Source organism: Gossypium arboreum, chromosome 5 (genome assembly GCF_025698485.1).
Source record: "Gossypium arboreum isolate Shixiya-1 chromosome 5, ASM2569848v2, whole genome shotgun sequence".
Taxonomy (NCBI): Eukaryota; Viridiplantae; Streptophyta; class Magnoliopsida; order Malvales; family Malvaceae; genus Gossypium; species Gossypium arboreum.
Genome location: NC_069074.1, coordinates 38992721 through 39009031, shown reverse-complemented (window position 1 = coordinate 39009031; position 16311 = coordinate 38992721). Strand labels below are relative to the sequence as shown.

Sequence of the window (16311 nt, the reverse complement as noted above, 5' to 3'; positions counted from 1 at the left end):
TTCTTTTCTATTAACCATTGTGGCTGTCAACCCTAATCACCGATATCTTTTGTTGTCTTCTTTTCTCTCGAAACCCAAAATATCAATACTTCAACTTCAATCGTTCACTCTTACCCTTAACTTGGAAGTTCCAATCTTTCAATCGTCCAACCTTGAACCCTAAAATTGATTTCCAACCCTAAGCCCGTTAATCCCAACCGATTTTCTTTTCTTCTCTTTAATTCCAATCGATTTTTTTACCCTAAACTAATCCATCTTTTCTTTTTTTTTTTCCTCAAAACTTGTCTAAACATTTAATCCTTCGGCTCCTCGTCCAACATGACAAATTAATTGGCCACGTTAGCTTTCTTGTTAAGCCTATACTGAAAAATGTTAATGTAGTGACTGATTTATTATTTTTTAAAAGTTGAGTGATTGAATTGAAAGCAGAGTAACTATTTTGTCAATAACATCAAAGGTTGAGTGATTGTTGGTGCAATTTACCCTATTATAATATCATTGATTTACTTTTTTCCTAGCTTCCACTGTCTTCTTCCCTTTCCTCCCAGAAAAACCCTTTTCCGACTCTGAGATAAATAAAAACAAAAACCAAAGAAAAACCGTTAACAAAAATGCCATTCATATCGAAAATCCAAAGGCAAACGGATTACAATCGATTTCCTTCATCAACTCCCATTGTCATCGATAATGGCGCTTCCTATTTTCGTATTGGGTAATTTAACCAAACAAAAACCTAACCTTTTTCCTTTCTGTTTTTAATAATTTTATCTACGTACATTTCTTCCCCTGAATTATTTTTTCTCCATTTCTCAGTTGGGCAGGAGAGACTGAGCCACGGGTTATTTTCCGTAACATTGTTCAAAGACCACGCCACAAATCCACCGGTATTTTTTTGTTTCTTCTACTAATTATTTTAAGTAAAACCTTAATAAATTATATTAACTGAGGTCAAAAATTAATTTTTTGGGGTCTTTTACTCTTTTTTTTTTTTGCAGGGGAAACTGTGACAGTTGTTGGTGACCATGATACTGCTTTACTGAAACACTTTGATTGCACCCGTTCAGGCCCTCGATCCGCTTTCGATAGCAATGTTGTTTTTCAGTTTGAAATCATGGAATATGTATGTAAAATTTTAACTTATTGATGTTTTTCTATTGTATGAAATTATGAGAAGTAATGAAATCAAAATTGAGTCCGAATCTGAAATAGAAATGCTTTTGTTCTTGTCTTTGCAGATTCTTGACTTTGCTTTTGATCGGTTGGGCGCAAATGGATCTCGGGTATCATGATAAGTTTATGGCTTCTTTTGAATGATCTAATGTTCTTCTAGTTTTGTTGGTAATTAGGACAAGTTTAGCAGTATGTGAATCTCAGGTACAATGATAAGTTTCATCTCTTGAATGATCTAATGTGCCTCCTTTTTTTTGGCAATTAGGAATAGTTTAGCAGTATGTGAATTGTCATTGGATGGTAGTTTCTAGGGGAACTTAAAATGTGTCTTCTTTGAACATTCGTATACCGGAAAATGTTTAGGGCATGGACTTGGTTTTCACATTTTTCCTTGATGTTGCATTGTTTTATTGGCTGCCATTTTCACGATCAATACTTTCTATATTTGATGCATAAATTTAATTTATTCTTTACTATTTCATTTATTATTTGAGGGCAGAACAGATCGATCATCCTATCCTGATCACAGAATGTGTGTGCAACCCAGTTCAGTCTCGCAGTAAAATGGCAGAACTTCTTTTTGAGACTTATGGTGTTCCATCTGTAGGTATAAAGTACTCTTTTTTATGTTGCACAACATATCAGGCTCATACTAAGCAATATATGGTCTTGCTCTCTCACCATATATATGTATGATGTTTAAATTTTTCGCCTTGTGATTGCAGCATTTGGTGTTGATGCTGCATTCAGCTATAAGTATAATCAGCAGCGTGGCATTTGTCAGAAAGACGGTCTAGCTATCTGCCCAGGATTTACCACAACTCATGTCATTCCGGTTTGTTTCCCAGCCTTCATAAATTACCTCAATGCATATACTTGCAAAGCTGAAGTCGTCATTATTTAATTTTCGAGCATGCTGAATAGTTGGCATGATGAGATTAACATGATAAGTTAGTTTCTTCATAGAATTTTCCTTAAAATTCTTGTTATATTTTAGCATCATTAAAAATGTAAAGCATTGTGACCGAGGCACCGAATATTAGATTCAATTAACAAGATGCAAGCATTGAAGTTCAGATTTATGGTGTGGTTTGTTTGACTTCAGTTTGTTGATGGGGAGCCTGTATACAGAGGATGCTGCCGAACTAACATTGGTGGATATCATGTCACAGACAATTTGAAGCAACTTCTTTCACTTAAGTATCCTCATCATATGTGAGTATATATCAAGCTGGATTGCAAGAATCTGGACCTGCTTGCATAGAACTTCTGATAATGATTTTTTATGCTTGTAATAGGGCTAGATTCACATGGGAAAAGATTGAAGACTTGAAGATGGAACACTGCTATATTGCACCTGATTATGCTTTAGAAGCTCGATTATTTCTGGTAATGGCTTCAGCTTTGTTTTTTCTTCTGCTATACTTTTTGGAACTGCTAAAAGTTTGATTATTATAACAGAAAGGGAGCAAGGAAGCTGAAGATAAAACCAGGTGTTGGCAGCTGCCATGGGTTCCGCCACCAATTGAAGAACCTCCTTCAGAAGAAGAGATTGCGAGAAAGGCTGCTATAAAGGAAAGGCAAGGACAAAGATTGAGAGAAATGGCTGAAGCGAAGAGGTCTTCGAGAATAAATGAACTCGAAAATCAATTGCATGGATTGGAATTTCTTTTGCAACAACTTGCACAAGTTGAAGAGGAAGAAATCTCGTCTTTCCTTTCAAAAACCGGTTATGTTTCTAAACAGGAAATAGAATCAACTCTTACGAAAGTGTCACAGTCATTAAGAAAAGCAAAAGGTGAATCAAAGGTTGAACAAGCTGAAAATGAGGAGAAGGCAGATTCTTCAACGAGTGATAAGTATCCTCTTATCAACGTTCCTGATAACATGCTTACGCCCGAGCAGGTACTCCTACCTTTAATAACAAATATTTAATATCCATTGCTGTTTAGGGTTTTGGCTTTGTTAGGCAAATACATCAATCAAGTCAACAAGTTGTATTCAATCAGGATATATGGGAAAAAGTAAACAAAGGGTTTTTTTGTTAAGGCCTTGGGGACTGTAATGATCAGCCTACTCAAAAATAAAGTTCTTTGTCAGGTTTATTGTCATTTCTTATTTCTTTTGGCTGAAGTTGATGATAGTATTTACTCTTGGCTCTATTATTATGACAGCTGAAGGAAAAGAAGAGGCAGATTTTTCTTAAAACAACGACCGAGGGACGGCAGCGTGCTAAACAGAAACGCTTCGAAGAAGAATTAGAACGTGAAAAGAAAACCCGGGAAGATGAAGAAAGACGTTTGTATGTCTCAACCTTATAAAGATTTTCTGACTGCAGGTTCTAATTTGCTTTTCTGATGGACAATTCGTCTATTTCATTGCTTTCCCCCCTCCCCCCCATTAACAGGGAGAATCCAGAGCTTTATCTAGAACAGATGCGTACTAAATACAAAGAGTTGTACGAGAAGGTTGAGCAGCGCAAAAGACTCAAGACAAATGGAGGCCATGCAAATGGGAATAATTCGGGGGCCGTTGGTCGTGGGGAAAGATTGAATGCTGCTCAAAGAGAAAGAATGCGCCTTCTGACAACAGCAGCCTTTGATCGTGGGAAGGGTGAGGATAACTTTGGTGCCAAAGATGAAGATTGGCAGCTTTACAAACTAATGAGCAAAGATAATGATGATGACGATGATGGAGCCGATGAAGATGAAGCAGAGCTGGCTCGGGTTTGTTCTAGGCTCCAGGTCAGTTTTTTTTGCCTTGGCACATAAAAATTTATGTGGTTTTCTCCATAATTCTGTAAGATAAATGGTTTATTACTATCTCTCTGCAGGCAATTGACCCAACATTTGTCGCTAAACCGGAACCAACACCTTCAGAGGTGGCTACCACAGAGGTACCACGTGTTCGCCTGCTCACTAAGGAAGATTTCCAAGTTGTACTTGGGGTTGAAAGGTTTCGATGTCCGGAAATATTATTCCACCCCAACTTGGTTGGAATTGATCAAGCAGGTTTAGATGAGATGACAGGGGCCTCGATAAGGAGGTTGGCGAGTAAGAATGAGGCATTGGAGGATAGGTTAACCAGTTCTATCTTTATGACAGGTGGCTGCAGTCTCTTCCCTGGTTTAAATGAACGTTTGGAAGCTGGAGTCCGGATGCTTCTCCCATGTGGGTCACCGATTAAGGTGGCAAGAGCATTGGATCCAGTTCTTGATGCATGGCGCGGCGCTTCGGCATATGCTGCAAACTTGCAGTTCCAACAGCAAACATTCAGTAGGGTGGATTATTACGAGAAGGGAGAGGACTGGCTTCGTCGATATCAACTGCGTTACACACTGTAAATTTATTTGGAGATGAAATTGAAATGCATATAACTCCAACAGCTTATTCTTAACATGTTATGTGCTTAGACTTTTAACTCCTGCCATTGGATGTTATGCAATTTAAGATTTTTGCTTCTCTAATTCCCACAGTTAATGAAAATAGAATATATTTCAAGTAGCAAAGTAAACGTTCGAACTCGATTTATAAGCAAATCTTTTTTTACCATTCAGATCTGATGCGATCAATGCATATTTCTAAAACACACATCAATTCGATCAACTCATATTGCAGGTTCTTTGAACAAAATTCTCATTGTAGTAGTAATTTTCAAGTCGAGGTAAAAACAAGCTGATAACTTACATTACATACTTTCATACTTATATTTTTAAATTTAAATATTTATGTATGATACATTCGAACATGAATACAAAATATAATCTTCAAAGACTAGTATTAATATATTTTATTTGCATTTATTTTTTAAAATAACTAATGAAAAAGGGAAAAAAAATTAAAACCAGAAAGTCTTACAAACAAAAAATCCAATTGAAATGATAATAATAGACTTAATTAGAATTATTTGAAATTCGGCTAAATTAGCAGAATATACTATTTTTTTTAATTAGGTCTTGAGGTCGTTTTAAACTTTAATTAAGGAAATAGGCCATTTTTAGGAGAGAGAAAGTAAAAGCGCATCTAACTGGGCACGCTTTCACTTTCTCTCTCCAAGGTTAAGGCTTTTTATTTTTTTAGGCCTTGTTTGGGTCACATGAATGGCTTAGCCATTCCTCCCTTATTCAACACAACGGTCTTATTCAGGGTTTGGTTGGCTGTAAAGCCTATTCAATGGAATAGCTATTACAGCCTTATTCCTCAAAATCACTGAATAGCAATTCAACGCCATCACTAATGAATGGCTATTCAACACTTCCAGTAATACACAAAATTATTTTTCTTTCCTTTTCTACCCATCTCACATCTCTTCAAACTTTCTACTCCCATCTGAGATTTTTTCAACAAATCTAGATTATCGTGCGGTATGAAATTTCTCTATTTTATTTAAACTTTTTCTTCTTACTTTCTCTTTACCCTCACCATTCTCCCAATATACCTGTATAGAACATTTGGAGTGAGCAAGAATAGGGGTTTGAAAGAACAACAGCAACAGCCATAGTGAAGAAGATTAGCGTAACAAAGAAAGCCTTGATTCCAGGTTTAATCAAACCCTCAAGAATGTCCAAGGGTACCTCTTTCTAATCGTTCCAATTTCCCATTACTTTTCTTCCTCTATTTTCTTTCTGGTTTCTCAATGTTGATTTTGGATTGTTCTTTTTCATTGGATTTAGAGAAATACCTTTTGATCTTTCGAATTTCAGTTTTGATTCTGAATTCCTGTGGAAGAATTTTTCCTCTTTTGGGAGAAATTTTGATTCCGCAAAAATTTTCAATTAGGTTTATTGGGTTTAATTTGTTGCAGTTTGTACTTAGATTGAAAGCACCTTTTGGGAATTAAAGCCAGATCTCACAAGTTCTACTTAATGGCATAACCTAGTTTTTTTTTCTTTTGAAAGATGATCCTTTCATCTTTGTGCTTAGATCATAGTATTTATCTATTTTTCCCTAAAAAGTCTGATATTTTGGTTTATGTTGTAATTTGATCATGGCATTGTTGTTGAGGAATCATAGGCATCACAGGGGTTCAAAAAGGGTTACTCATTGTCTTTTAGCATGGAGGGAGAGGCCATGGATTTGGCATATTAAATAGTTGGTTCTTCAAATTAAGAAGTTAGAGAGGTGGGAGACGGTTAAAGTGGTAAAGGCAAGGAGAAATTTTATGCTCGTAAGGAAGAATTCGGTAAGTATTCCTTGAAATTCACACACACTTACTCGATTAGTTAATTGTCAAGTCGAATTAAACTAGTTGGTGACTTCAATTGAGTTTTCTAAATTTTATTATTAAACTGTCAATTAGCTGCTATTGATTTTTGGTTAGGAGCAAATAAATCATGTTGGAAATTTGAAGAAATGGTTGTAAATAAAAAAAAAAAAGGCTGTTTTTGGTTATGGTGTGAGTTGAAGTTATTTCTTGAATGATTTATTGTACTCTAATGCTGGAATGTGTGATGAAAATTGAAGGAAAAGTCTTGATGGTTGTTAGTTGTTGAGTGAACTATCGAGGAGTGCAAACTCCATGCATGCTATAAGAATATGACTTTTTATAATAAAATTAAGGTAACCTGCTACTGGAATTGATTAAATATTAATGTCCTAAGCTGAAATTAGAAGATGTCATTGTTATAATTAAGATTTCCTACTGCTTGGTCTTGATTAAAATGTAATTATTTATGCTGTAAGTATTTATGTTGTCTTGTCGTAATTTAAACGGTCTTAATAATGAAATTGTGGTATCTTCAAACGACAAATTGGGAGGGGTTATAGCTGTGATTTATAGTGCTTTGGTGCTGTGGTTAAAATGTATAACTCTGGGATTGATATTGATGATGTGTCGTTAATGAGTAAATTACGTTTTATTTGACGAATGACTTGTTATTTTAGAAGTACAAATTGAGTGTTGCTAATGGTGAGTTTTCTTTAAACTCGTTTTGTTATTTTCATGCTTAAAATATATATATTAAATTAGCATTGATGTTTCGGTTTCGATTTAATGGCTGAAAATGTTCTTTAAAATTTCAAGGCTACTTACTATCTAGCATTAGCTAGATTCGTTTATTGTAAGTTTAAATGCTGCTCGGAAATAGTGTAAAAATTACTGCTATCCAATTTTGTGCCCCTATTATGCTGTCCAAAATTTGAACAAATTAATGGTTCTATTTTCATGTCGATTGAGGGCTGTAAAGACAGTCCCATTTGTTGCATTATGCTATTCAGTTTTGGGATCAAATAATTGAGTATTACTGGATTAAAAATCATGGATTGTTGCTGTGATGAACTAATAAATTTTAATACTATTAAGTGTGTTCTTGCGGGATACAAATGCCCTGCATGTTGCTGTCTTGTGCTGTCCAAAATAGGACAAATTGAATGTGCTTGTGAGTGTGTTTTTCAAAGGAAACTTTGCAAAATCTCATGTTTAAATTCTGAAGTTTGCATGCAGTAAGTTTGATGGGTTGTGGGTGGCATGGGCCCTACCCCCTAAAATGGAAAATTATTATTTTGGCCCTTAAACTTTTTTAAAAATTTTAAATTAGTAAAGGCAAAATTGCACTTTGGCCCCCTCTAAAATTATAAAAATTCAATTTAATCCTTTACAAATTATAAAGATATAAACTATAAAAAATTAAAATTTCATCCGACCCCCTAAAAAAATTTTCTAGCTTTGCCCCTGCAGGTAAGCTATGGTTGTAGGGGTTTATAAATCGAGTCTAGTAGCTAAAATATTATGTTATTCTTACTAAGTTCGGTTGTTAGTAGTGAAGTAAAAATTTGACAATTAAATGCTTAAATGACTGCTGGAAACTACAGCTTGAAAGCTCATTATTCCAGCATGTAAATACTTATTTGAATGTGCTGTAATATGTAGAGCAATTGGTCTGCTGCATGTATGAAATAAAAGAAAACAATAGTTGTTAAATATTAGTTTTTGTTGCTGATCGAAAGGGTTAAATTCGTTGTTAAAGGGGATGTAAATTAGTGTTAATTAAGCTGTTCGGATAGGGCTAATAAAACAGTTTGAATGTGATGCTATTAAGCTGATTTAATGTAAAGTGAACTTTTTTTTCAGAAACAAGCACATTATGATTGATCTTGGCATCGATAATAACAAGATTAACTGGGCTCTCAAGGACAAACAGGAGTTCATAGACATTATTGGGACTGTATACCGTGAGGCAAGAAAATGTCGTGGTTTGGTAATTGCTCCGAAAGATTACTCGACAAAGTACTGCTATTGAGTATTCTTCCAACATGTAGTTGATCAGAATGTAAATTGTATGTAGATATGTGTGTCATTTGCAATGCTTGGTTGCATGAATGAGGAGGATAATTCAATTTGAGATGAAACTTTGAAATATATATTTTATGTGCTCTTTTGATGCTTGTTTACAGTATAACACCTTAGCTTGGAGTGACTTTCCTTACAGTTGTTTGATAAGGAATAAGTGTTTTAATTTAATTATATAAAAATATAAATGATATGTTTATAAAGATGATAATATGTTGATTCAGCCATGGTTGTAGATGGATCTTCCAATTAACTCAATTGAAGATTATATAAACTTGATTTTTATTATATAAAAGATAAAAGAAATTTAGTAAAGGAAGAAAAAGAGTGCAAGGAAAAATAAATGGATAATGGAACATTTAGCACATTAAATATGTGTTTAAAAATAATAAAGTAGTTATATATTATTTTTATAATATTATTATTATGATTTTTATTAATTCATAATTTAATAATAATATTAAGAATGTTATTAAATTGTATTTAATAATACTTATGTTAAAATATGATTAAATTATTTATTATTTATTTTTATTTTATTAAATTATATTTAATAATAATTTTATTAAAATTTAAAATAATAATCATCTATCTAAAATTTTTTTACTAAGGGTATTTTAGTCATTTAAGTCTTTTTCCTTATGCTATTACAACATCTATTCCATTCAACCAAACACAAGAATACTATTACAACTCTATTCCATTCCATTCAACCAAACAACTGAATTATTCATTACAGGTCTATTCCATTATAGCTCTATTACATTACAGCTCTATTCCATTCCCCCTAACCAAACTTGCCCTTAGGGTTTGAGTTTTTAGGGTTTTTGGTGTTGTTAGGGGTTAGGGTATTTTAAAAGTATTCAGGGTTTTTGACTAAAACGATAAAAGTTAAGTAGTTTTGAGGGGTTGGGGATGTGATAACGCGCCTCGGTACACATACATTTCATATGTCATAGCGAGTAGAGGTGCCCATGGGTCGTGCCCAACAAAAATTTAAGGCCCGTTTGTTAGGCCCGAGCCTGACCCAAAAAATGAGTTTAAAATTTTGCCAAAGCCCGGCTCGGATAAAAATGTAAAAACCCGAGCCCAACCCTACCCGCCCATATTAATTTTTTATATATTTTTCAAAATATATAATATATCAAAATACTAAAAACATTAAAAAATATTTCCTAACAAATTGAAAATAAATTAAAAATACGTATACTTTAATAACACTAAGATATATGCAACTTAACAAGCAAATGCCTCTAAAATAATAACAAAATTAACAATAAAACAAGATTTATACAATAATCAAACAATAACAACAAAATAAAAACAACATAATTGTGAAATAGTAGTAAAATAGTGGAAAAAAAGAAAGAAAATAATATGAAAACAAGAAAACAGTAAAAAAAAATAACATTTTTTTTGTATATTCGGGCCGGGTTGGGTTTGGGCTAAAAAAGCCTTACTGAGGCCGACCCATTTTCAAAACAGGCTTTATTTTTTTTGCCCAAGCCTATTTTTGGGCCTATATTTTTATCCAAATCCTCCCATTTTTTAAGCGGGCTTTCAGACCTGGTCGAGTGGCCCGACTTATGGATAGGTCTAATGGTTGGATAAGACCATCACCTAAGGAACCCATCATGGGGAAATCTGATTTTGAGGTAATAATGCTCGATATGACCAAGGGTGGAAGTCCTAGTTGGCGGCCGTGATGCAGTCACGGGTTCGAGTATAACTAGGACCAAAGTGACGGTCGTTAAGCGATCAGGAGGTCAAGCATTTTAGATACCCACAAATGATGCCTTATAAATACTATACATAATATTGAGGTCATAACCATACGATAAAACTCTAGGGATTTTCGTTGTAACATTTCCGAAGGCTGACACCGATGTGGACACAAGAGAACTTTCAGGTGGAGAACGGATGTTCCGACACAGTAGAGGTCAAACTTGGGTCGACGCGACAGCGATTGTAGTTATTAATGGATTGTTTAATAACAACAACCGTCGTCGTCCCAAAAGGAGTATCACTTTTACTGCACCGCAATAGCCGCTCCTTGCTAAGAGTCCTCTTGCATCCATGACGATGCTGACATTAGAATAAGAAGGAAGGTTAAATGTATCGATTACCAGAAAATAGAGAAAAAAAAGTATACCGATTATAGTTAGAAGCCCTAGAGTTTTTCCGTATGAATATGCCCTCAAACTTCTGTATGATATTTATAGGACATCATTTTGGGGTATTCAAAAAGATTGAGTTCGTGGCCGCATGACAACTATCAAATGGCTCATCCGTTATACCCCGATCCATTACTGCATAACAGTCGTTGATTGAGACCTCCACACCAACTTCCACCATTGACTATAAAAAATAAAATCACCCTATAACTGACTTTTCTAGGATAAGCTTCGGAGGCAATGATCTCATCTCGACATGATATATGAAATGTATGCAGCTCGGAGCGATATCGCATCATCGATGTCTCAAGAATAGCTCGAACGTAAACCAAATATTTTTAGCAACTGAAATTTTTAAGACCGAAAATGATTTATAGTGGAGGAATTGAGAGGATTGGGGAGAAATTATATGACTGAAGGATGATGAAGCTTGGTGTGTGTGAGCCCTTTTATAACTGCAAGGAAGGGTCTGTTTGCAAAGAAAAACCTCGAAAGCACGCTGTAGGAGTGACGAACATATTCTAAACGTGTTTAAAACATCTAAATTATTCAAAGAGTCAGGCTTTTCACCTCGGGAAATAGGAAATTTGTTAGAAAAAACTTGCCCAGCTAAGGGAGCTTTCCTGCCATGTCAACATAGAAACTTCCTCAAGCGGGCGAGCTTTCTTTAACAAATTTCATGTCTTCTGAGAGTGAAAATACCTTTTCAGATGTCTGTAGAGCATGTTTTGCAGCGCAAAATCTCTCAAGAGCATAGGCGTGATGAAATTATATCACTTCTGAACGCATTCTAATATTTTATTTGCACCATACAATATGGAATGAATGTGTGCATTCGTAAACAAAATTCAAAGCAGATATTTTCTTTCTCCCTATATAATTCTCTTATAAAGTGGCGTAATTTTCATAACATAGACACGCATCAAGTTAATATCAAACAGAAAAAACCTTACATCACGGGTGAGAGTTGTTTGTACTCCTTTGGACAACTCTCAACTTTTTTTTTTTGCGTTTGTTTATCCAATTCATGACTGATATTGAAATAAGTCGACGAGTGAAATCTTTTATATACTACGATAGTCAAATTTGTAACACAGATGTCGAAGTGGTGCTTGTAGGAGTGAAGTCTGTGAAATTTACATTCAATAGTACCATTCAAATGCGTGAGCTACGGACTAGAATTAGAAGGAAAGTCAAGGGATCGACCCGGGGAAGTTGCAATGCATATTTCTTACTTTTGCTGTTCGATATGACTAATGGCACGCATCTCGAGATGATTATGTCATCGCACATCTTAAGCAAAAATGTTGTTATTGAGTTGTGCGTTAAGTTCACCGATGCTGATGGATCTGACCCATCTTTGACTACCCTTACGGTACGGGTATCGAAGTTGAAGTAGAAAGTCCTACTTCATAATTGTGCTGTGGGTTTTCTGGATTGCTACAAAGTGGCTACTACGATATTCCTGAAACATCTATAAACACACTTATCGATCTTTGGCATCGATCTAAACTTTAGGGGTCAGTACCAGTTAGGGTATCAGCATAACCAAAATCTAGACACTCGAGCTCAATATTCAATTAGTGTGTTCAATTTTAACTTCGGCATTGGGTCAATGTTATCAAACAGAAGTAGTTATAACAAGGGATCATTGACGTACATTGAACATGAACCCATTGAATATTTTGACAAACACATGGGTTACAGGAGAAACAATGACCTACTCCTTTCGATGGGGGTCGGGGAGGGTACATCCAACACTTTGCTCGAAAGTGAGAATAAAGGCCCGGATGAGGAAGGAGATGCACATGAGGATGAAGGGGCTGTAGACACAAACAAGGGAGATGAGTCAGAACCTCAGCTAATCTGGTAGCGCAGGCTGGATGGTTCAGAAGTCCGAACTGGATCCAGTTACAATGGAGTCAGAACCTTGCAAGTCTGACGATAATACCTCAAAAAATGCTCTGGATCTAGATGCACGATTCATAATGTATGAACATTTTCCCTACATAATGAACACCGACTTATCGGTTGAGGTTGGTTTAGAGTTTTCATGGCTTTTGCACATAACACATGGTCATACAGAATATATCGTGATGTACGAGTACTGGAAGTTAGAATGGAATACCTGAAAAAGATGTGTTCCTTGCTGCATTGAAGTAGTACAGTTTCAAGAACGGTATGAACTACTACGTTACGAAGTCATGTTCTGAGAAATTCAACAAAAAGTGGGCAACAGAGGACGAGAGGTGTAGGTGAAAAATTATGACGTCTTACCGGAGAAAAATTAGGATGTGGATGATAAAAAAGTATTCCAGTCCTCATACATTTGTTGCGACGGGTGCAAGTCAGGACCATCCAAGGCTTGACTCGGACATAATTGCTGACATTATTCTATTGATGCTGAAGGCCAGTCCCTAGATTCAAATACCAATGTTAATTGCTAATATATGTAGCTAGTACTAGTACACTCTAACGTACTACAAAGTGTGGGTTGCAAAATAGATGGCTATGGAGAAATTGTATCACGAGTGGGATAGTTCATATAACTATCTATGGCAATGGTGTTAGGTATTGGATCGGTACGTACCAAGTTCCGTAACCGATCTCAAAACCCGCTCAACATACTACGACGATCAATTGGTTCTTGGGAAAAGAGTATTCCACCAGTTCTTTTGGACATTTGAGTAATGCATAGAGGCATTTCAGTACTATAAGCCTATGGTTCAAATTGATGGCACCTGGCTGTATGGTAGGTATCAACAGAATCTGTTGCTTGTTGCTCAGGATGGTAATTGGATGATTTTGCCTATAGCATTCACAATAACTCTCAGAGAAACGACAGATGATTTGGATTTCTTCCTAAGCCGGTTGCATTACCGCTTTTGCCCGCAGTGCAACATATGTATCATATTAGACAAGGGAATTGAAATACTCTCAGCAATTGATCGTCATGGAGCCCTTTAGGATCACACTCATCATCAGTATTGCATAAAACATGTGGGATCTAAGTACCATAAAAACTATCATTTGGCAATTGAGTGAGATCTAGTTATCGACATGGGTTTGTAGTTCAAACTATGTATTCACTGCACATCGAATATTCACACCAGGTTATTTTATTGTACTAATCGATAGCTATTTCTTGATAGGTTACGAGCTCGTTAAACATCGATTCCATCAAATGTTGAACAACTTGAGCACTATTAATGCCTACGGGGCGGCATATGTGTCAAATATACCATTTGAAAAGTGGACATAGTCGTACGACGGGGGTTTACGATACGAGCACATAATGTTAAGCTTGGCCGAGTGTATCAATTCTGTATTGAAGGGGGCACGTCATTTTTCGGTAACATCGATTGTCAAAGAGACATATTTTTGACTAATTGTCTTGTTTTTTGAGAGGACGATGGCGTATGCTGGACAGATAATGAGCGGCGGTACATTATACAATGACGTGATGAAAGAGATTCGACAAAGTACAGCGAGAGCAAACACCATGGATATAGTGTGCCACTCGCATCGGAACCTTGATTTTTGAGTTACAGAGCATGCTAGGCTTGACCAGGAAATGTCAGATGTATCTTATCGTGTAAACCTAATGGAAGGGGCCTATGATTGTGAGAAATTCCAAGCACTTCGATTCTTATACGCACATATAATTGCCCCATGTGGGAATGTACTGATTGAGTACATACTTTACATCAACGACGTCTACCAATTAGAATGCATTCATAGTGTATAGAGTTCTAAATTTCCACTCATCCCAGATAAAAGTATATGGCAACTGATATCCAGAGCGCTGTTCAAGTTAGTGCCAAACAAGGACCTAAGTTACTTTCGAAAGGGCACTTGAATTTCACCTGGATAAGGAACAATATATATATTTGGAAGAAACATGATCAATAGAAATTATACGAGTTTGTAGAAACCCAAGGCATATGAAGACAACATCTTCTCTGTACTGGGATACTTTAGGGCCTCAGCATCGATAACATTACTTTCTACCAAATTTCATATTCATTAGCATGCTTTGCGTATTCCTTTTAGTTTAATTTGTAATTTATTGTTAACTTACGCATAACTCATGATAGATAGTAATAAAGACAAATGTATTTTTGAATGAATAATCTCAGTTTTTTTATTTATGACATATTTATATTTACATTACAATATTTATAACAAAAAATACACTCAATCATGTCGTCAGAGAGAATGTGTGCCATAAGGCAGTGGACTAAGGTTGCATGAAAATTTTTTGCGTACAACCGGAGGTGCATTCGGAGGTGTATCTGGAGGTGCAAACCTATAGACTTCCTTCTCATCGTCATTGTCACCTAAATATATACCTAGCACTACCCCTAGGCAATTATTTCTTTGGGTTCGATAGTGTTATCATCTTCCTCCATGATCGATTGCTATGTCATCCTCGCCCGCCATTGTGTATCCACCACTCCCATGTTCGGTGGTTGCGACGATGAGCCACCCCGGTAAAATAGTAATGTGCGCAGTGTTTGAGTCAATGTAGGCGTGTAATCATAAGGTGCCCCAAATTCCTGGTAAGTCGATATCGATCCGAGCATTGACATCAGTATCGACTGTTACATAGGTGTTTGCATCGGTATCGTCATTAGTGGCAGTCCATACATCAAAATTTGTCTCGACATGAAGTTCGGTATCGACATCGATATGGAGGTGTAATATACGGGAGATGTTGGTGCCTTGAAATATGTACCTACAGGAACAGAAGAACCGGCCACGTGTGGTGGTGGTCCGTAATGCGGTGGTGCTTGTGAAAAAAACATGGGGTTAGTGAATTGAATAAGAATATATAGAGTGAGTTGACCTGGATATTGCATAGCCACAAGCGATGTATCTTCTGCTGGAGCCAATGACAAACCCGTCGTACGATCGCGTCCTCTCCTATGCTACTGTAGCAATCGATGTTACCTCTTAGGCCGAATTTGCTTACTCCTTACCTTCGGTGGTAGCAAATACGACTTACCAACGATTTTGAACCATGTCAAGTAATTATTAGTTGTAACTATGTCTGCCAAGAAAAATGGTTCGCAGGCTCGTATGGATTCCATCCTACGATCTGAAGTCTAAATATGTTCCTTGTGCTTCTCCGCCCTATCCTCGTCGTTCTTCCCTCACATGTCCACCTTGTGCAGTTCTTTCATGTCTCGTAGTGGCAATGGAATTTGTTGCTTATACCTGAACTACCATAGAACCTGGTCCGATTCATGCATTTCTATTATCGCATGCACGATCAATGGTACTTTCGAGTCTCACATCTCCCGATTGAGTAACATTTTCGACGAGATGTAAGATATAATCTCGAGGTCGACATACGACATTCATTCAAACTGAAAAATAGAATTGTAAATATCATTACGTACTAATTTTTTAATGAATCATTGTGTAATTAATATAGGTTCAAAAAGGATCGGTAATTGTCCTCAATTTTCGTAACAGTAGCCTAACATTTTCCAACTTGTCAGGCAGTCTCACGAAACTCGGCTCATGGTTCCACCTATACAAATGATATATTAGTCGAAACATATAATAAATAAAAATATTTGTTGCACAAATTACATATTTATTAATAAATGATTTTTACCTCGTCACCAACGAGAACATGTATGGGTCAATCATTTTAGGACATAGAAACGGT

The 16311-nt window shown here is 36.0% G+C and overlaps 1 protein-coding gene across 1 annotated transcript; it reads left to right on the top strand.

Moving 5' to 3' along the window:
• Positions 1–459: 459 nt before the first annotated feature.
• Positions 460–4683, top strand: LOC108450019 (actin-related protein 5-like). The gene is made up of 12 exons (XM_017747443.2): positions 460–712; positions 814–884; positions 996–1120; positions 1236–1280; positions 1675–1777; positions 1896–2005; positions 2276–2385; positions 2469–2559; positions 2632–3075; positions 3345–3472; positions 3578–3914; positions 4004–4683. The coding sequence occupies exons 1-12, from the start codon at positions 612–614 to the stop codon at positions 4511–4513; spliced, it is 2175 nt and encodes a 724-aa protein (XP_017602932.1). The 5' UTR covers positions 460–611; the 3' UTR covers positions 4514–4683.
• Positions 4684–16311: the final 11628 nt, after the last annotated feature.

Bases quoted from the DNA above. Each gene is read 5' to 3' on its own strand.
- LOC108450019 (XM_017747443.2), top strand. From the start codon at position 612: ATGCCATTCATATCGAAAATCCAAAGGCAAACGGATTACAATCGATTT. The intron at 3,076-3,344 runs GTACTCCTACCT...TTATTATGACAG, and splicing joins ACATGCTTACGCCCGAGCAG to CTGAAGGAAAAGAAGAGGCA. The intron at 3,473-3,577 runs GTATGTCTCAAC...CCCCATTAACAG, and splicing joins GAAGATGAAGAAAGACGTTT to GGAGAATCCAGAGCTTTATC.